Source organism: Mandrillus leucophaeus, unplaced genomic scaffold, assembly GCF_000951045.1.
Source record: "Mandrillus leucophaeus isolate KB7577 unplaced genomic scaffold, Mleu.le_1.0 Scaffold262, whole genome shotgun sequence".
Taxonomy (NCBI): Eukaryota; Metazoa; Chordata; class Mammalia; order Primates; family Cercopithecidae; genus Mandrillus; species Mandrillus leucophaeus.
Genome location: NW_012102721.1, coordinates 2,604,407 through 2,627,295, shown reverse-complemented (window position 1 = coordinate 2,627,295; position 22,889 = coordinate 2,604,407). Strand labels below are relative to the sequence as shown.

Sequence of the window (22,889 nt, the reverse complement as noted above, 5' to 3'; positions counted from 1 at the left end):
GATTGTCTCTGCAACTTTTGTCATCTTGCCGGGACTCTGTTCCCCAGGGAGCATAGGGGCGGGAGAGTTGTTGGCCATTGCCGGTCGCCTCCCACGTATGGGCAGGTTTGATGTCTATGCCGTCTCCCCCACTACTAGAGTATCAAAAATGCTGTTATTCCATCCCGTATCTGTTCTGATGGAAGCAAAGAACACCTGCTCAGGGGGCACGATACACTCTTCTCCTCAGCCTTTCTGCCCCTGACCATGACTCTCTGTTATTCTAAGCCTGCCATCTTCCACCTCACTCTCTGCTCTCACCTTGGCAAGCCAGGCCTGGCTCTCCTGAGCTGCCCCAGGCATCCACTGTCACCTGGTGTTTTTGCTGCTTCTGTAGCCCTTCTCACATTATGATGTCTACACCCAAACTAATCCTCGTTTGCTTTAGTTTTTTTCTATAATGCACAGGTAGTTCTTCCAGGGAATGTGCGGGTGTCAGCCAGTTCTGCTGTAAGAAATTGGATTATTTAGGGAAATCTAAGTTTCAACTGTAATGCCATTAGGAAGTCACACATCAATAGAGATATCTAGAAAGCTAAGTCCTGAGTAAAGACAGCCATAATTTCATTTTTTAAAAATGTAATAGACACAGAGCTGTGCATATGCTGGCTCTGTCACCTGCTACCTGTGGGACTTTGGGCACCTTACCTAAGCTTCTCTGGACTGGATTGTCCTCATGGATAATCTGCTGTAGCAATCAGCCTGCACAGAACCAATGTATGAGAGCTGAAGTGATATCCGAAAACACCTGCTTGCCACAAAGTGGGATGCTTCCTGACACTCAATATTTGATGATTTGCTCTCCACTCCTTCAGAGCAGGAGTGAAATACTCTTTTTTACATTGCTAAGCAATAATGCAAATGTCACTGGAATAATTATTTAAAGAGCAAATTGATCATCCACAAAAAGTTTTGCATCTGCATTTTTAGAAGAATGTACAGAAATCCAATAAGAAGGGAAGACTCTTCACAGATCCTTATTAATTTCACAATTTTAGATCAATTTTAAATTAATATTCTAGTTTTAAGAATCATAGAGTTCTCTTTCAAAACTTGACCCCAAGGCCCAAGGTCTAATTTGTCAGTCAATTATGCTTTGCTTTTGTCTCCAGTGCTGATAGTGTGTGGAGCTGGGATTGACTATGGAAAACCCTGCCTTGGGTGCCCCAGTTACCCCAAGGAGGATGCCGTGGATCCCACTTTTGCTGGTGGTATGGAACAAGGACTATGCAGAACTGAGTGTCAATATTTCTTTAGGATAAGTGTGTATTTTCAAAAAGAAGTGGAGTAGTGGATCACTTGAGGCCAGGAGTTCAAGACCAGCCTGGCCAACATGGTGAAACCCTGTCTGTACTAAAAATGCAAAATTAGCTGGGTGTGGTGGTGGGCGCCTCTAATCTCAGCTACTCTGGAGGCTGAGGCAGGAGAATCATTTGAACCCAGGAGGCAGAGGCTGCAGTGAGCTGAGATCATGCAACACACTCCAGCCTGGGTGACAGAGTGAGACTCCATCTCAAAAAAAAAAAAAAAAAAAAGAGGTGGAGTGAAGATTGGGTGGAAGAGGAGAAAAACTAGAATAATATCACTTTATCTCCCAGGTTCACATGAAAAATTCAATAATTTAGAAATGGTGAAGAATTGTGTCAATCACTTTTGTAGACTCAATACCTAATATAATTAGGCATTCCAGCAGTTTACAGAATTAAATGCAATTTTATTTATCTGATTGGAAGAAGGGACAAAGGCCAATTCAAAGAACAAATGCCCAGTCTAACTGATCACAGATCCTATTAATACCTCAGTGAGAAAGCTTTGTAATTTTGAAGTTTGGATTACACTTGCAAGTTCAATTAAATTGTGTAAAAATACAGATAGATTTCCAGTAAAATGATAATTACCAACATTTACTCAGTTCTTGCTCAATAAGACACTATTTTAGGCTCAGGTTGAAGTTTCAGTGTTTATCAATATTCTTGCAAGCAAAGAAAGACAGCTACATTAACAGGGACCATCCGATTCAGTTGTCTATGCCAGACACACGTCCTGCACCAGTCTTCCTAATCTAGGGAGCCTGGAGGCTTAAACTGTGTTATTAGGTCACTGATCATACTGAAAAGAGAAAACCCTAATAAAGGCAAAATTTTACTTTTGCAGCAGATTATTTGCAATAGAAATATTTGTTTAGAGAACAAGTCTGTGCTTTAAGTAGTTTCTCTACCTCTATGTAAAGATTCTTGGGCTCACAGACATATTCACAGGTCCACGAACATATTGTCATGTCCCTGGTCATAATCTCGGGGCCATGGACATAGTCTCGTATCCATAACTATAGTCTCAGGTGCATGGACATATTCTCATGTCTGTGGTCAGAGTCTCAGGGCCCATGGATATTGTCTTTTATCCATAAATGTAGACTCAGGTGCATGGAGATATTTTTGGGGTCTGTGACAACTGTTCACAGTTCACATTCTCTTTCCAGTACTACTCTATCAATGAGAACTTGTACCCCTATTATTGCTGCAGAAACACAAAGGATGACTTGGTGATCGGGCTTTCTGTTTTTGAGCGCAAGAACAACTAATCCTGACTTCTAAAACAGTTGTGAAATCCTAATGCCATCTTATTTGCCATTACTATAATATGAGCCAAGCCATAAGGAAAGAGAACACAAACAAAATGAATCTATTAATCTTCCAATTGCTATTTTCACGCTGAAGGCAAAAGCTAGTTTCAGCCTTGATCCCTTTACACAAGAGTAAACTTTGCATATGTATCAATAGAGATAGTTAAGTTCAAATATTGACTGAACACATCGCTAATGCACATAACTCTGAAGGCACGTGTGAGAGGGCCAGCAGCAGGTGTAATATGTCATCTCTACTCCCTCCCCACCGTCAATTAGCAAGTCTTATTGGGAGGAGACCTGAAAGTAGAGCTAAGAGGAAGCAAAAATATAAGCTGACATCCAGATACCTCTGAATCCTCCGACCACCCATACCTTGAGCCGTACATACTTATGAAGGTGTGGATAGTATGTGCCTGTGACGTGTGCTGGGGTGATTATATGACCACACCTCAGTGGACCTGAAAGGGGGTAGATTGCATGTTGTGTTTGCATAGCCACCAGCGGTGCTGCCCCTCAGTAGACACTGGGAAGTACAACCAATCAACACTGCTTAGGATTCCGGGGCTCTACAGCCTTTGGTAGTGTGCCCTGTGCAGTGGCAGGTATACCAGCAACACGACACACAAGATGTCCTAGAAGAGGTTCTACCACGTGGCTTTCCACACTCCCTCCACTGCAGTGGTTCTCAAACTAGGTTCTTACACAGCCCAAGGGTTTTTGGGTGGGCCCCAGTGGTAAGCAAGAGGCCCAGTGAGAGTCTCCATTCTCTCCCTGACCCTGGCTTCAAGAGCCACCCCACTTCTACTTGTGTTATGTGCTGGGTTTCCACATGATGGTTTGGTTAAAGGATCAGTCAAACATTTAAAGAATGTTTGAACACTCCTGCTCTAGTGAGAGGAAAGGCCAAAAATACCAGAATCTTATGGACATGGGAAGAGAAAAGGGACATATGTGCATTGCTTGGTGAGATGACAGCTGTGAACGTGACATGTCCCTCCAGGATTGTAGCATCTGCACGGCACGGCATGGCTCAGGAAAAGCCACTGAAAAGTTGTGGGCTCAGAAAGATCTGGCTACCATGGTGTACCACATATGTACATGCATGTTTGTGTGTGCACATGCGCATACACACACACCGGCCTGTGGCTGTTTACTAAGAGCAGAAAAATGATGGTGAAAAAAAATGAAGCTGACTGCAGTGTTTGTGTGGGTGTTTAGTCAGACTTCTATCTGATATTCATACTTCAAACCAAAGCTGTTTCAGAAAAATGATTTTGGTATTTTACATTAAGGTATGTTACAAGAGGGCTTACCCACTTGTATTTATTTTCTATGCTGTGGAACAGATTGCTACAACCTTAACACCTTAAAGCAATACAAATGTCTTATCTCATCATTTCCAAGTGTCAGGCATCCAGGTCTGGTTGAGCTGAGTCCCCTGCTCAGGGTCCCACAGATGAATCAAGGTGTGAGCTGGGGCTGTGCTCTCATCTGAGGTCAGGGTTTCCCAGGCTCACAGGTTATTGGTGGGATTTTGTTTGTTTGTTTGTTTTTTGTTTTTGGCTATGGGGCTGGAGTCACCAGCTTCCAGAGGCTGCCTGGTACTCCCTGTCACACCCCCTACCGCATGGCGGCTTCCTCCTTCAAGGCCAATAGGAAAGCCTCACATGGCTTCCAATCCCTCTGACCTCTTCTGTCTCCCTCTGACCTCCATCTCCTCTTCTAAGGGGCGCATCTGATTAAACCCAGCCCACTCAGGAAACTTTCCTTTTCATTAACTGAAAGTCAAGTGATTAGGACCTCAGCAATACCTGCACAAGCCCTTCACCTTTGCCACATGGCACAACCTGCCCATGGGAGGGTTCTGTCCATCGTAGTAACAGGTGCCACACCCATTCAAGGGGAAGGAATCACCAAGGCACATACACTAGAGGGCAAGGATCTTGGGACCCATCGTAGAATCCTGCCTACCACACAGACACGAATGAAATCAGTTTTCCACTCTTGAAAGATATGTATTGAGGATCTAGTATGTTCCAGATACTGGCCCAGGAACTAAAGATGCAGAGAAACAGGATGGGTGTGGTGGGGTTTGCAAGCTAGTAGGGGAGACAGATGTTGATAGATCACCCCTGAGTGGATTGTGTCAAGTGCAATGATGAAGAAGAGTCTTGACAGAGACATGGGAGCCCTGACCTGACCGAAGCTGGTGATCTGGGAAGACTTCCTGGAGGAAATGATACATGCTAGACCCTGAGAGATGAGTAGGAGTTGCCAGGGAGAAGGCAGAGGGTGGGGAAAAGTCCAGACAGAGGCATCCGAAGGCCCTGGATCGTGGCAGCCCAGGGGCCCAGGGTGGGAGAAGCAGACCACGTTCAGGGAACTGAAACAGAGCTCAGTGTTGGGGAGCACCAGCGAATCAGGGGGAGAGCCCAGCTGCTGACCTGTCATGTCCATGTGGACCTCCAGAGGGCTCGTCAAGTGACAATGGGAAGGGAATTCCAGGTTCTGGTTCTTGCAACTGAGAAGATGGGGGGAGCCCATTTCCTGAGATGGGGCAAGAGAAGCGCAGGTTTGGATAGAAGATGGTGAGCCCTGTTGTGACTATGTTGGCCTAAGGTGCCTGTGTGACCCCTGGTGGAAACGTCTCAGCCAACTGGACACATGAGACACAGAAGCATTTACAGCTCAGAAGGGATGTCCGGGTGCATTGGAGGAATGTAGAAGAGAGAATTCTCTGAAGGCCACATTCTTTACTGCAATCAATTAAATTTGTATGCAGAACTTCTCTCTACGATGCCCAGGAATTCATGAAAACTTCCCAAGCTTGTTTTGACCTTCGTAAGAAAAACTCAGATTACCAAAATGGGTGTGGTCACTAAGAGTGTTTCAAGAAAATATGTCCCAGACAGACATATACCATTTTTTACTCCATCATCTGCCATCTCTGTCTTCTGCAACTCTCAGTGTCTGGTGTTTGTCATTCACCACTGAGTCACAAAGTAAAGGCTAGTATCATTTAATGACATTTAATCTAAGGACATAAGGATGGTTATTAGAGATGATAGCTAGAACTTATTTAGCACTTACTCTACAGAGAACGATAAATAAATCATTTACATGAAGTATCTCTTGTAATTCTAACAGCAAAAACATAAGCCAGCACAATTATTGTAGATTTATAAATGAGGGAACTAAAGATTATTAGAGTAGTTAATCGACTTGCTCAGGACATGGAACTAAGGGGTAGAGCCGCATGAAACCAGCAGTGGGGCTCCAGGGCCCACACCTTTAAGCTTTATGATATTGTCCAAACCAGAATGAAAATGTTAAGTTCTAGCTCTGAAAAGATTAGCTCAGTCATCCAGAAAACGTTTCCAAAATGCCATGTTCTTCACATCTTCTACGTTGTTATTTTATTGTACAAAGTTCTAGTAACCATACAAGGAAAGACTGTGCAAGATAGATCATAAACCCATGTAGGAGGAGTCAACTGCGAGTTTAGATGGTGCAGTCAAAGCCCCCTGATCGGGTGTGACACAGGCGTGCTCATGGAAATCCTCAGTTGAAACAAGGAATCGCCAAACTTTACAGTGGCCAAGAAGTACCTGAAATGCTGCATTTTAGCTTAATACATATAAATATGTATTCACTCCCTAATCATTCTCTAATCACATGACTTAGGATCACTTCAAGTTTTGGGTGAAAACATTGGAGTTCTGTGCCATCTTTTACTCCGTGAACTGTGTATTTAATGTGTAGCATCTGCATTTTTCAACTGGTGTCTCAAGAGCATGTGACCATTTATCAACGATCTATTTGCAAATGGAGACAAATCCACATGTCCCATTCTTCTCAGTGGTCCTGACCAAGCATAGATCAGCCTTCTTCCTTCCTTCCTTTCTTCCTTCCTTCCTTCCTTCCTTCTTTTCTTCTTTTCTTTTTTTATCCTTCCTTCCTTTTGTCTTCCCTTCTTCCTTCCCTCCTTCCTTCCTTCCTTCTTTCTTCCCTCTTCCTTCCTTCCTTCCTTCCCTCCTTCATTCCTTTTGTTCTTCCCTCCTTGATTTCTTTCTCTCTTTAATTTCTTTCTAACTTACCTCTAAGGAAGCCTTTCCAAAGCAGTCCCATTAACTGTCATAGAAACAGCTTTCTCTTGCACTTGAATTTCATTGGTTTATGTAATGAATTAACTTACAGTATTACCCGTGACAGGTACATTTGTCACGAACAGGTTGGAAACAGAATTGACTCCTCTTCAGCAGCCATTCAACTGGTTGATGCTAAACTACTTGGCCTCCTAAAGAGGAGATGTCCAGCAAGAGTGGTCACTGTGGTGAACACCAACCAAGGGCTTTATGGAAAGGACTGAGAGTGTTGGCTAAGCTAGGTGTCTACTAGGATTAAAATCCTCAGGAAACGTTCACTCTGCCCTTGTTCAGGAGGAGCCCTGGCAGCTCTGAACTAGGTTGTGGATGTCTTAGACATTGCCCTCACCTGATAGGGGTTTGTTCTCATGAAATTTCTTAATCCAGGATCTATCACTTATGTGTGTTACCTTTTCTAGACCTTCCACTGTCTGCAAGACTTGCCAAAACTGGATTTTATATTTTCAAATGGTGACTATATCCAACCCAAGTTAGTTCTCACCAGAGCTCTTGGTTTTGTTATGCAGACTTAGAAGAGTCAAGATGACAATTATGAGATGCACATTCAACTCCACAACTATTTACTGAGCAGTTGCATTGCTGTCAAAGCAGTAAAAGACTCACAGCCTTCTCCAGGGGCTTGCAAGGGACTTATATTGGCTTGAATTTCAGTGCCTCCATCAATGTGCTTGCCCTCCATGTGGACAGTGAGGTTAATGAGGAACAAAGCAAGAGCTCTGATGCCTTTCTCACTGGCACCTATGACATTTTGGCATCTTCTGTGTCTTGGTCATCTCACCCCACCCCCTACCTCTTCAACCTGGAAAATAAAAGAACAAGAGGAGTGGGGCATGCCTTCAATCTTACTCCCAAATCATGCTTAATATTGCTGCCACCATGTTCTGCCTTCTTAGCTGGTTTACAGGGGAGAGTTTGTCTTACATGGATACTGTGAATCTTTGACACAATAATCCCTATTCATCAACAATATTTCCATTTCTCCTGAGCCCAAAGTGGTGCCATTACAAAATGACTGGGGTGAGGGAGGGTGGGGTCTCCATGGCTGAGGTAGTTCACCCTCATGCTTCTCAAATTCAGGATCCAAAAGGTTCATCCCCAGTACATTCAAAGCCAAAAACTGCAGCAGAAATAAGACTGATCCAGAAGTTAATTGTCCAGTTATCCAGAGGCAGGAAGTCTCCAGGCACTGAAATGGGCTGGGAAGGCTCCCCAGAACAACAGGGACTAGAACTGACTGTATTAGGTCCTAGAGCTACAAAGAACCACAGATTCCAGCATTAGGAATGTATTTGCTGTCTCTGAGTTCTGGAGGCCAGAAGTCCAGAATCAAGGTGTCTGCAGGGCTGGTTGTCTCTGAGAGCTTTGAGACAAGCATCTGTTCTGGGCTTCTCTCCTTGGCTTATAGATGCCGTCTTCTCCCTGTGTCTTCACATCATCTTCCCTCTATACATGTCTGTCTCTGTGCCAAAACTGGCCTTTTTATAAGGACACCAGAAGTACTGGATTAGAGGCCACACTAACAAACTCATTTTAACTCTATTGCCTCTATAAAGACCCTACCTCCAATAACAGTGTCATTCTGAGGTCCTGGGGGTTAGGACTTCAACGTTTGCATTTGGGGGGACACAGCAGAACCTATAACGCTCGTCCTCAAAGAGCTGAACAGTGAGCGTGGAGTGGGGTCGTGTTGGGAGGCGTGGGCCCGCAAGCCCAAGTCGAGGCCCCACCTTGTGACTAAACACACGGCTCTTCCAGTTCCAGGTCCTCCCGCGGGCGTGAAGGCAGCGGCGGCCTCAGCCTCCATGGTCTTTGTGTCCTGGCTTCCCCCTCTCAAGCTGAACGGCATCATCCGAAAGTACACTGTATTCTGCTCCCACCCCTATCCCACAGTAAGTTGGTAAATAACCAAGTGCCTTTGAAGCGTCTGCCAGGGACGAGCTGCAGGTGCTCGTGCTGGACAGTTTAATTCCTTTGTTTCCCACCTACTTGGGTCTTTCCGGTGGTTTTGTTTTGCCCCTGCTGTCTCCACATACAAAGCAAAGTCCTCATTTACACCTCGTATGAAAATACGCTCCTGAATCATGACAAGGGGGACAATTGTCTGGAATTATTGTTTATTTGGTGAGTTCCTACTAAACTGCCAGCAACCTGATCAAAATCAAAGCCCAGAGGCCTTAATTGTGCCTTAATTGATAGTCAGTGGACAACACCTATTGATTTTACTGTTGGACTCATCATGACGGGCACTTCACGCCTTCCCTCCCTCCGACTCCTTCCCTCCCTCCTTCCTTCCCTCCCACCCCATCCATCCCTTCTTTCCCTCCTCCGTCTCACACTGGGAAAAGAATAGCAGGCAAAACCCTATTGTGCTAGAAATGAGGGATTTTCATGAAGATCTATTACCCTTACGGTTACAGCAGTCAGCCTGGTTCATTGTGAAGGAACTAAAAGTTATTTACTATTTCAAAGTGTGGTTTTTGTTATCATTCATATTATTCCTGCTGAATAATTATTATAAAATTAGACTGCTTCTGAGACCACACCAAAACATATCAAAAAGGGAAATTAAAAAAAGAAACGTTGAAATCACCCACCAAAATTGATGATGTCTTCATAGAAACATTATGACATTTTCTGCGGCAGGTGCCGTGTTTCTTCCATCTTTGCATCTCCAGCTTCCAGTATAGAACTTGACACATGTAGTCATTCACTAAGCGTTTGTGGAGTGAATATACACACTGGTTTTGTTTATTTTCTGGTAAAATACACATAACGTAAAACTTACCATCTTAACCGCTTTGATTATCGAGTTTATCAGTGTTAAATACCTTCACATTGTTGTGAAACCATCACTACCATCCATCTCCAGAACTTTACAAAACCAAAACTCTGTCCCCATTAAACACGAATTCCCCATCCTCCCTCCAGCCAGACCCTGGCACCCACCATTCTACTTTCTGTCTCTGGATTTGACTCCTCTAGAGACCTCATGCATGTGGAATGATACAGCATTTATCACTTAGTGACCGGCTCGTTTCACTTGACATGATATCCTCAAGATTCATCCATGTTGTAGCATGCGATGGACTCTCCTTCCTTGTGAAGGCTGAAAAATATTCCCAAACAAATTTATGGATTAATAATCAAGGTGATGTGTTTGTGCAAGCTCAGAGTCCACAGGGGCCCTTGAGGCCTGGTGTACCCCAACAGTGAGTGTGAGCGAGAGAGTGTGTGGGCTTGCTTGGCCCATGAAGGTCCGTCTGTCTGCTGAAAAAGGTGTGTGCTCTACTGCTTATGCATTCATGGCAGTACGCTGTCCTTGAAGTCAATACGTAAATGCAAATGGTCTGAGTTAGGCTCCACAGTGTTTTTATGGGCTTCTTATGTCATTTTCAATATGCTGTTAATCCTCACTTGCTGAATCCTACCATCAAAGCCCAGAGATGTAGAGCACCGTAGACACAGAAAAGAAAACTGAGCCATTGTGCCCTCTACTCAGAGTGGCAATTCTTCGAGGACCCCCCACCCTGCCCAGGGTGGCCTCCAATTCTCTCCTTAACACTGACATGTCCGTGTATTCACCAAAGAGAGACAAACATTATTGCTGAAATAAAGCGTACTCATTTTCCACTAGAACGTGAATTGTATCTGTATTAGTATTCGCTCATTCATTCATTGATCTCTTTGCTACGGGATTCGTGTTTGCTGTTTTGACTCTAACAGGCTAGAAAGCACCTAGCAGGGTACAGAAACACCAGCAGCTTCCTCTCGTTTTGTCTTCTCAATCAGATCTTTATCTGTAAACTAAAAATCCCTACCTGGCTTATTTGAAATGAGTCCTTAGTGACTGATGCTTGCCGAGGAAGCCCCTCTTTGTGGATGATACAGGCTGTATCTGGCTCTGTCCTCCCAGCCTGAGAATTACATACAATAAAAAAAGGAAGAAAAAACATCCTATCCTGCAAATAAAGTCACACAGGTGTTGTTAGATGGGGTAGAAACGCGTTTCCCCGGGATTTCTCCTGTCTCTTCGCCCACAGAACAATGGGATTTGACCTGCCCAGGATCTTAACAATACACTCTCAAAAGGGACAGTAATGAGGGCCAGCCAGGCGTGATGGCTCACGCCTGTAATCCCAGCACTTTGGGAAGCCAAGGCAGGAGGATCACTTGAGGCCAGGAGTTTGAGACCAGCCTGGCCAACATATGAAACTCCGTCTCTACAAAAAATACAAAAATTAGCCAGCCGTGGTGGCACATGCCTGTAATCCCAGGTACTTGGGAGGAGGCTGAGGCAGGAGAAACTCTTGATCCTGGGAGGCAGAGGTGGCAGTAAGCCGAAATGACACCACTGCACTCCAGCCTGGGCAACACAGCAAGACTCCGTTAAAAAAAAAAAAAAAAAGACAGTAATGAGAACAAACCAACCAGAAAAAGGTAGGAAATAACAGCTGAGATTTTTATCAGGGTATCTCTGTGTTGCCTTTTGACCATATTAAAAAGACTAGAGACATAGAAATATGATGAGCAGGTGCCTGTGTTCTTCCAGGCGGTGATACCTAGAAAGTGTTACAAGGAGGTCCCAGAACGCCAGAGCACCCTCATCGAAGTGAAGTGAACTAAAAACAGTTCCATCTCCATATCCACATTCCTATCTATCTATCTTAACCATCATTTAAGACCATGAGGCCTATTTCTTACATCAAATAATATCGTTGAGAGTTGAGGTCAGAGACAATTATTTCTCTTCAGAGGTGAATATTTGCAAAGAGTATCTATTATTCTGTTTTAAATATGAAATGATCAAGAAACTTTAAAGTACAGGAAAGAAGAGTGTTTTTTTGTTTTGTTTTGTTTCTTTGTTTTTTGTTTTTTGTTTTTTTTTTCCGTCAGTTTCTGCAATTTGACTTTCAGTAAACTGGATGCTGTCAAGTGTTCTGAGGTATTTGCATTTCTGGCTATGTGTACAAATGACCACCAGAGGGCAGCATGAGCTCTAGATATTTTCCTTGCTCATAAATCTGAATTTTTTTATTTGAAATGATTTCATAGTTGAATGCAGAACATAGGGGGATAAACCAGGACACAATATGCCTTGTAATTTGATCCTTTTTATAAGAGTCCCTCAGATAACCTCCTCGCTGATGTCAGTTTCTCTCAAGATCCCAAATTCATCTCCCTTTCTTGGGAAAGGAGCTTGTTAAAATAGACAAGCTTTGTTATCTAATATGTGACATATAATGTCTGCTAATAGGCATTTATTTCATGGTGCTGTCTCAGTTTAGCTTACAAAAAGCCATTAGAATTTGAAACATTGCATGTGGCCCGATGACAAGTTAGAGTAACTGAGAATGAATCTGCTAACAGGTTGTCTGAAGATAGTGCTGACTGAACATGAACCTTCCCTCGGGGGTCCAGCAGTGCAATGAGATATTGAACTCCCTAATCAGAGATTCAAACCGCAAAATCTCAAAAGTCATTTGATTCAGAGCCTCTTCCCTATAATTTGCAGATTCTGGCTATTAATTTTAATATATAATGGTTTGAATGATCAAACAATCTATTATAAGCAATGAAAGTCCAAAGACTTGAGACGGCCCTTTTAAGGTCTCAGGAAGGAAACAGCCAAGATTCATTTCCTCCCTGATGCTCCGGTCTACATAAAAGCAGTCTGCAAAAATTTTACATACAGACTGCTTTTACTGTATACACATTAAATAAGCATTATGATGTAGACATTGTCTATTTCACAAAGCTAATCTCATTTACAGAGCTTAGAAATGTAAAATTAGGAAGCGCAGACTTCTCATTAATGAAAACTAAAAGTCAGAAGGCATAAAATATCTCTGAGCTGTGATTCACATCGGTTATTCCAGCTTCAGATGATATTATTCAGTTCCTATACATAGTAGGTGCTCAATAAATGTTGCTGAGTGAACCAGTGAGAATACACCACTACTCTTCTTACCCAGAAGACTTGGGCAATTAAGTCTTCACAGTGTAGACCACAACTTAGAATTAAACAAGCCTTCTGGGAAGCAAAGTAACTCACCAGGTCCAGACAGCTTCCCACCCCAGGCAACAGGTGTGTGTTTGCCTCCCAACTGGCTGCAGACTGCATCGAATAAAGCCATGGTCAGGCTGAGGGCGAAAGGGGACTTCCGAGGACCAGAAATGTGCAGGAATATCAAGGAGTGGGAAAGTGGTATAACGTGGAATCCAGAAAGCAGCATCTAACATGCTCAAGTGTATCTACAATGATACTCATCACAGTGTTCATTCTTCCCCTTTCACATGAAACAGGGACCTCCCGGCTGTATTAAAATGTCATTCCTCCCTCCCAGTACCCTCCCTATTTCATGTCACTGTAGCATATAGTGATACTACTAGACAGCAGTTTGCTTTTAAAATCCTCCTTTTCTTAGCTTCCATTATCTTGTTTTTTATTCTCTGTTGCTTCTCATCCCTCTGCTTCTCACCCTTAAATATAGGCATTTTCCAATATTCTTCCTTTATCTCTTTTAATATTCTTCACTATCTCCGTGGATCATTGAATCTGCTCTTATAATTTAACTATCATTTGAAATTAAAGAGTTCACATTTTTTATTTCTAATCCTGACAATCTTAGAGAACCATCAGTCCTATATTTCCAACTTACCACCATCTGCGTACTCAGGAAGACCTCCCCAGTACTTCACATTCAGTGTGCCCACAAACACGTTTATACTTGTCTCTCCCTCTCTTCCTGTGTTCTAGTTTAGCTGATGATCTAACAAAATCTGCTGCTTTCTGACCAGAAACTCCGAGCTACCTATAGTTCCTCTCCTAATCATTCATTCATTTATACCACAAATAAACATAGAGCACTACTCTTACACAAAGCTTTGAGCCAGGTTCTGAATCACATCACTCAAGAGATGCAGAGTTAGGGGGCATCACAAACAGGTCTGAGTCCTCAGTGATTTACAACAACCAACGGTTTTATTTTTCTTTCACGATCATGCTCATTGTGAGTACATGGCAGTCCATGCCGTGTTATCTTCACTCCAGGAAGGACCCAGGCAGGTTTCATGACAAAGAGAAAGAAATCTCTGAGGCTCTGACACAGGCATGTAAATGCTCCAGCACAAATCATGGGCCAGAATCTGTCATAAGATTCTGGTCCATGTCTTAACCACAAGGGAACCACGACGTATGCTCCAAACCCATACCCAGAAGTTCTAGGAAAGGCAGGGAACACTGGACAATGTCACCCTTCTGTGTGATGTGACGGAGGACACAGCAGTGATGTGTACAGCACGGTGCAGGGGTGCGGACAGGGACGGGGGGTCACTCAAACACGGGGCCAGAGACGGTTGCTTGGAACACACAGCTAGTCCTGGCTTGCAGGAAGAGAAGAATCTTACCTGAAGAATCAGAGGCAGGAAGGGGTAGTATGATCAGAGGAAATAAATGAGCAAAGTGACATCATGTCACAAGAGCCCTCTGCAATGTCTTGTTTGTTTGTTTGAGACGGAGTTTCACTCTGTTGCCAGGCTGGAGTGCAATGGTGCAATCTTGGCTCACTGCAACCTCCGCCTCCCAGGTTCAAGCGATTCTTCTGCCTCAGCCTCCTGAGTAGCTGGGATTACAGGCGCCCACCACCACGCCAGGCTAATTTTTGTGGTTTTAGTGGAGACGGGGTTTCACCATGTTGGCCGGGCTGGTCTCGAACTCCTGACCTCAGGTGATGCGCCCGCCTCTGCCTCCCAATGCAAGGTCTTCTTAATCTCCTTTCCTTTCACACCCACTGCCCTTGCCTTGCTTCAGGTCCTCCCCCAGGGAACCAAAACCAAGTCAGAAGCCTTCCCACTGCCAGGCTCAACTCCCGGTCTGCTGTCCACATCCCTGTCACAATTTGTTTTTCCAATCCTGAATCTGAGCATGTTATTCCTTTGTGCAAATTTCTTGGATGACTTCTCATTTTTTACCTAAAGACATTCAAAATTCGCAATATGACCTAGATAGAGTTCCACAATCCAGCTGCAACTCCTGTCTAGTTTTATATTCTACTAACCTTCTTCCATCCGGTATCTAAGTAATACCATGTCTCATATGTGTCTGCATTTGGGTACGTGTGTGTGTGTCTGTGTGTGTGTGTATGTGTGTGTTGGATTCTCCTTGCCTTTTCCATCTCATCCTCTTTGGTAAAAATGTTTATTGTTTAAAGCTGAACTTAAATGCTATATTTTTATTTCACCACTTCTTAGCACTGGCTACATGTTAGGCACTGGGTGCCAAAAGCTTTATACCTATGGTTTTTGAACTTGCTCCATGGTGACCCGCAATAGAAAATATAAGTTATAATCACACTACGAAAGTACACGCACACCACAAACTTGCATTTACTACACGTGATGCCCTCTGATATTTTCTGTTCCATTTGATTTTTTCTCTATTCTATTTCATTTTGTTTTTAAAGTGGTTGTCATGTTCCACTAAATTGCTCCTGTGACTCACATTTTTAAAAATACTGTTTTGCATCAGTTAATTCTGGTGACTATCTTACACAGGAAGCGTTGTGATTGTTATCTTCATTTACCGATACTGAAATGAAGACTGAACAATCTGGCCAGAGCCACGCAGGTTAGCAAAGGAAGACGGGACCTGCAACCCACAGGGGGCTGAGTTCAGAGTCCCAGGTCTTTGTCCTGATGCTTACCTGCCTTCCCTGGGATGTCAGCTCCATCCTGCCCCAGCGTTCCCAGCACTGACTTTCAACCTCACTTTGACATAACCACAATCTCTCGCGTTGTTGTTAGACATGAGCATAAGCTGGCAAACCTGTTACTGTGCTGAAACAGTGGATGCTCCTCAAATGTGTGTTGAATTAAATTTTACAGATTATGACTGTGAGTCTTCTAAAAGAGGTTAAATTGTGTAATGAAGCGGTAGCTTAATAAGGCAAGAAATTGTGTTATGTACTTTGGGATGCTTTGTATCCCAGAAGGATTTGGATTGAGTGCCTGTGCTTTTAAATCACTTACATAGAAATCATTCTTCCATCATTTTATTTAAATGACTTAAGGGTGAATTTTTTTTTTTTTTTTTTTTTGAAACAGAGTCTCGCTCTGTTCCCCAGGCTAGAGGGCAGTGGCACGATTTTGGCTCACTGCAAGCTCTGCCTACCGGGTTCACGGCCATTCTCCTGCCTCAGCCTCCCGAGTAGCTGGGACTACAGGCACACATGGCCACGCCCAGCTAACTTTTTGTATTTTTAGTAGAGATGGAGTTTCACCATGTTAGCCAGGATAGTCTCAATCTCCTGACCTCGTGATCCGCCCGCCTTGGCCTCCCAAAGTGCTGGGATCAAGGCATGAGCCACTGCGCCCAGCTGAATCTCTCTCTCCTTTTTTTTTGTAATAATAGAAAATCTGAAAATTATGGAGATACCACAAGTTAACCTAAAAATAGACAAGTGTGTTCCATTTACACACATGTAATGAATCATGTACATGAGACCTCTGTGGAGTGCTTCTACGTGGCAGGCAGATGCTAGGCTCTGTATGTTCTTGGATCATCCAAACATTATTGAAGCCCCAGCATCCTGTCATGGAATCATATGGCTGGAAAAAAACCTAGAAGGGTTTCTTTGAGGCAAGGCTACATCTAAACATCCCAGACATATGAAAATCAATTCTAGTTTTATAAAATTTCTTGAGAAGTCTATTCCTGAAGCTTTCTTGGAAATATCTTTGTATTTCATGGCTAGTTCTAATGGAATGCAGTTCTTTACTTTTTAACTTTTAAGTTCAGGGGTAACATGTGCAGGTTTGTTATAGAGGTAAACTTGTGTCACAGATTTTGTTTTACAGATTATTTCATCACCCAGGTATTAATCCTAATACCCATTAGTTGTTTTTCGTGATCCTCCCCCTCCTCTCACCCTCCACCCTCCGAAAGGTGTGTGTTGTGTGTTATTCCCCTCTATGTGTCCGTATGTTCTCATAATTTAGCTACCACATACAAGTGAGAACATGTGGTGTTCGTTTTTCTATTTCTGTGTTAGTTTGCTAAGAATAATGGCATCCAGCTCCATCCATCTCTGCAAAGGACATGATCTTATTCTTTTTCATGATTGCATAGTATTCTATGGTGTATATTTATCACATTTTCTTTATCTAGTCTATCATTGATGGACATTTAGATTGATTTCACATCTTTGCTATTGTGAATAGTGCTGTAATTAATATATGTGTGCATGTGTCTTTATAACATAATGATTTATATTCCTTTGGGTATATACCCAGTAATGGGATTGCCAGGTCAAATGGTATTTCTGTCTTTAGGTCTTTGAGCAGAGTTGCCACACTGTCTTTCACAATGGCTGAACTAATTTATACACCCATCCACAGTGTATAAGCACCCCTTTTTCTCCACAACCTCACCAGCATCTGTTATTTTTTGACTTTTTAATAATAGTCATTTTGACTGGTGTGAGATGGTATCTCATCGTGGTTTTGATTTGCATTTCTCTAATGATCAGTGATGTTGAGCTTTTCCTATGCTTGTTGGCTGCATGTATGTTCTCTTTTGAAAACTCTCTGTTCGTGCCCTCTGCCCACATTTTATGGGATTTTTTTTTCTTGTAAATTTGTTTAAGTTTCTTATAAAGGTTGAATACTAGACCTTTGTCAGATGCATAGTTTGCAAAAATTTTCTCCCATTCTGTCAGCTGTTTACTCTGTTGATAATTTATTTTGCTGCACAGAAGCTCTTTCATTTACTTGATTCCATTTGTCCATTTTTGTTGTGGTTGCAAATTGCTTTTGGTGTCTTCATCCTGAAATCTTTGCCCATGCCTAGTCCTGAATAGTAGTATTACCTAGGCTGTCTTCCAGAGTGTTTATAGCTTTAGCTTTTACATTTACATTTTTAAATCCATCTTGAGTTGATTTTTGTATACGGTGTCAGGAAGGGGGCCAGTTTCAATCTTCTGCAGATGGCTAGCTAGTTATCCCAGCACCATTTATTGAATGGGGAATCCTTTCCCCATTGCTTGTTTTTGTCAGGTTTGTTGAAGATTAGATAGTTGTAGATGTGCAGTCTTATTTCTGGGTTCTTTATTCTGTTCCATTGGTCTATGTGTCTGTTCTTGTACCAGAACTATGCCATTTTGGTTACTGTAGCCCTGTACTATAGTTTGAAGTCCGGTAGCATGATGCCTCTAGCTTTGTTCTGTTTGCTTAGGATTGCCTTGGATATTTGGGCTCTTTTTGGTTCCAACTGAATTTTAAAATAGTTCTGTGAAGAATGTTAATGGTAGTTTAATGAGAATAGCATTGACTGTATAAATTGCTTTGGGTAGTATAGCCATTTTAAGATATTGATTTTTCCTATTCATGGGCATGAAATGTTTTTCCATTTGTTTGTGTCATCTCTGATTTATTTGAGCAGTAGTTTGTAGTTCTCCTTGTAGAGATCTCTCACCATCCTAGTTAGCTGCATTCCCAGGTATTTCATTCTTTTTGTGGTAATTGTGAATGGGAGTTTATTCCTGATTGGGCTCTCAGCTTGACTGTTGTTGGAGGACAGGAATGCTAGTGATTTTTGCACTATCCTGAGACTTTACTGAAGTTGTTTATCAGCTTAAGAAGCTTTTGGACCCAGATGATGGGGTTTTCTAGATATAGAATCATGCCGTCTACAAATAGGGATAGTTTGACTTCCTCTCTTCCTGTTTGAATGCCTTTTATTTCTTCTCTTGCCTGATTGTCCTGGCCAGAACTTCCAATGCTGTGTTGAGTAGGAGTGGTGAGAGAGGGCATCCTTGTCTTGTGCCAGTTTTCAAGGGGAATACTTCCAGCTTTTGCTCATTGGGTATGATGTTGGCTGTGGGTTTGTCATATATGGGTCATATTATTTCAAGGTATGTTCCTTCAATAACTAGTTTATTGAGAGTTTTTAACACGAATGGATGTTGGATTTTATCAAGAGCCTTTTCTGCATCTATTTGAGATAAACACATTGGTTCAAAATAAAGGGATGGAGGAAAATCCTGTAAGTAAATCAAAAACAGAAAAAAGCAGGGGTTGCAATCCTAGTTTCTGACAAAACAGACTTTCAGCCAACAAAGAACAAAAAAGACAAAGATCTAACTGTCCTAAATGTACATAATCCTATATTTTATGTAATGGTAAAGGGTTCAATTCAAGAAGATTTAGCTGTCCTAAATATATATTCACCCAACACAGGAGCACTCAGATTCATAAAGCAAGTTCTTAGAGACCATCAAAGAGGCTTAGACTCCCACCGAGTAACAGTGGGAGACTTTAACACCCCACTAACACTATTAGACAGATCATCGAGACAAGAAATTAACAAAGATATTCAGGACTTGAGCTCAGGTCCTGAATTAGATGGATCTGATAAATATCTACAGAACTCAAATGGATCTGAAAGATATCTACAGAACTCTCCACCCCTAAACAACAGAATATACATTCTTCTCATTGCTACATGGCACTTACTATAAAATTTACCCTATTAATCAGAAGTAAAACACTCCTCAGCAAGTGCCAAAGAACTGAAGTCAGAACAGTCTCTCAGACCACAGCACAATCAAATTCAAAATCAAGACTAAGAAATTCACTTAAAACTCTACAAATTACAGAAATTGAATGACCTGCTCCTGAATGACTTTGGGGATTAATAATGACATTAAGACAGAAATCAAGAAGTTCTTTGAAACTAATAAGAACAAGGATACAATGTACCAGAATCTCTGAGACACTGCTAAAGCGGTGTTAAGAGAGAAATGTATAGCACTAAATGCCCATGTCAAAAAGTTAGAAAGGTCTCAAGTTAACAACCTAACATCACAACTAAAAGAACTAGAGAACCAAGAACAAACAAATCCCAAAGCTAGCAAAAGATAAGAAATAACCAAAATCAGAGCTGAACTGAAAGAGATGGAGACATGAAAAACCATTTAAAGGATCAACAAATCCAGGAACTTGTTTTTTGAAAAAAAAAATTAATAAAATAGATAGGCTAATAAAATAGCTAGGCTAATAAGGAAGAAAAGTGAGAAGATTCAAACAAGTACAATCAGAATAAATAGGGGGGATATTACCACTGGCCTCACAGAAATACAAACAACCATCAGAGAATATTATGAACACCTCTATGCACATAAACTAGAAAATCTAGAAGAAATGGATAAATTCCTGGACACATACACTTTCCCAAGACTGAAATAGGAAGAAATTGAATCCCTGAACAGACCAATAATGAATTCTGAAATTGAGGCAGGAATAAGTACCCTACCAAACAATAAAAGTCCAGGACTAGATGGATTCATGGCTGAATTCTACCAGATGTACAAAGAAGAGCTCATACCATTCCTATTGAAACTATTCCAAAAAAATGAGGATGGGGGGACTCCTCCCTAACTCATTTTATGAGGCCAGCATCATCCTGATACCCAAATCTGGCAGAGATATGACAAAAAAAAAAAACTTCAGGTGAATATCCTTGATGAACATCAGTGCAAAAATCCTCAACAAAATACTGAAAAACTGAATCCAGCAGTACGTCAAAAAGCTTATTGATATGGTTTGGCTGTGTCCCCACTCAAATCTCTTCTTGAATTGTAGCTCACATTTTCTCCATGTGTCATGGGAAAGACCAGTGGAAGGTAATTGAATCATGGGGGTGGATTTTCCTGTGCTGTTCTCATGATAGTGAATAAGTCTCATGAGTTCTGATGGTTTTATAAAGAGCAGTTCCCCTGCACATGCTCTCTTGTCTGCTACCATGTAAGACATGCCTTTACTCCTCCTTTGCCTTCTGCCATGATTGTAAAGCCTCCCCAGCCATGGGGAACTGTGAGTCTATTAAACTTCTTTTTCTTAATAAATTACACAGTCTCTGATATTTCTTCGTAGCAGTATGAAAATGGGCTAATACACTTATCCACCTTGATCAAGTAGGCTTTATTCCCAAGATGCAAGGTTGGTTCAACATATGCAGTCAATATGATTCATCACATAAACAGAAGGAAAGACAAAAACTACGTGATTATCTCAATAGATATGGAATGTGTTTCTAAATCTTCTCTTAGTGTTTAGTGCAGCAATTTTTGCTTACTTGTTTGACGTCTATTCTTTAAGAAAGTGGAAGGGAAGTCTATGTTGTTTTTTATAAGTTTATCCTTTAATAGTGGTCTTTTTTCCCTGTTATCCTATTCACAGCGTATTAGTCTGTTCTCATACTGCTAATAAAGACATACTCAGGATTGAGTGACTTACAAAGGAAAGAGGTTTAATTGACTCACAGTTCAGCATGGCTGGGGAGGCCTCAAGAAACTTACAATCATGGTGGAAGGGGAAGCAAACATGTCCTTCTTCACATGGCAGCAGCAAGAGGAAGTGCAGAATGAAAGGGGGAAATGCCCCTTATAAAGCCAGGTCTCATGAGAACTCATTCACTATCACAAGAATAGCATGAGGGTAACCACCCCTATGATTCAGTTACCTCTCACTGGGTCCCTCCCACAGCACATGAGGATTATGGGAACTACAATTCAAGATGAGATTTGGGTGGGGACACAGCCAACCCATATCACACAGTGACCCAGCCAATAACTACTCAATCTTTCTGTTGAAGCTGTATTTCAGTTTTCTCCTCATATTGTTCTCAGTGGTCATTGGTCTGCTAGGCATTATGTAAAGCCATTCAATTGCTATAACTGGTAAAATGCAGATGGCCTATGCTCAAGGTAGAAATCTTGGCCTTTAAAATTCTGAGCCCAATCGTGTGATTTATAGAGCAAAGGAAAACATAAGCATATATTCCACTAAAATTTTCACACAGAAAGAGGCCCTGGAAATCTCTTTTGAAGGTCAGTTTCAGAAGACTGCCTGCCCGATTTGTCAGATAGCCTGTCACTAAGCATTTTGACTTTGAGGTAGCATTCATTCCGACTAGGTAGCCTAGTATATGTCACCCTGAATGCACTTCCCCATTGCTGCATAGAGCTTTCTGATTATCCATAGGCTAAAATGCTCTTTAAAAAACTTGACTTTGTTTAAGTAGTTTTAGGTTCACAGAAAAATTGAGAAGAAGGTACAGAGATTTTCCAAATACCCCTGCCCCTACTGCACAGCCTTCTCCGCTATCAACATCCCCCAACAAAGTGGTACATTTGTAACGATGGTGGAACCTGCATTGACACATCATTATTAGCCAGTGTTTATAGTTTACATAAGACTTACTCTTGGGGTTGTACGTACTATAGGTTTGGACAAATGTTCGATTACATGGATCCACCATTATAGCATCATGCAGAAGTTTCACTTCCCTAAAGGCCCTCTGTGCTCCACGTATTCATCCCCTCACCCTCTTAACCTCTGATCTTTTTACTGTCTCCAAAGTTTTGCTAAAATGCCCTTTTTATCAATCAGCTTTTGGAGCTTTTGGAAGATTCCAGCTCTGAAAACATCTCACCTTTTTGACTTGGCCCGACACAGACATATTGTATGATTATTTAAGGAAATAAATTGGTCTTAAATCATTTTTCAATTAACACTAGTGGAAACAGCTATTTTTTCAATATTGTAAATTCTGCATGTATTATTTTTATTACTAAGAATTGTGTTTCTCATTAACTTCTTTCTTGTATGTGAGAAACCATATGATAACAAACTAGTATTTTTGTACAGAATTGTTGAATAGGTAACAGCAATCAAGTTAAATTAATAATGCACCTTTGACAGACAGATAATTTTTGTGGCAGGTGGTATGACAACGAAAAAGGTATGAGGCAAAATTGTAGCAAAGGAAGAGTGTATTGGTTGGAAAAAGCCTGTTAACATAAGTATCTGTAATGCCAGTTGGGCTAATTGGGTGATGCTTCTAATTCTAAACAATTACATCAAGAAACTAGTTTTTCTCATGCTTTCTCTGGATAACAACTTTAATATAGTTGCAAAACATTATAGCAATAACTTTTATATTTAGAAGGTCAAAAAATAAAATATTTTATATTTGAAAGGCTTTTTAAAAGTAGCCAATA

The 22,889-nt window shown here is 41.7% G+C and overlaps 1 protein-coding gene across 1 annotated transcript in view; it reads left to right on the top strand.

The window, feature by feature from the left end:
• DSCAM (Down syndrome cell adhesion molecule) overlaps nt 1-22,889 on the top strand; it is a 909,566-nt gene that overhangs the window by 795,582 nt on the left and 91,095 nt on the right. The window contains exon 22 of the mRNA XM_011984189.1: nt 8,587-8,720. Within this exon, the coding sequence (XP_011839579.1) occupies nt 8,587-8,720 (134 nt within the window). The remainder of the gene's footprint in view (nt 1-8,586; nt 8,721-22,889) is intronic.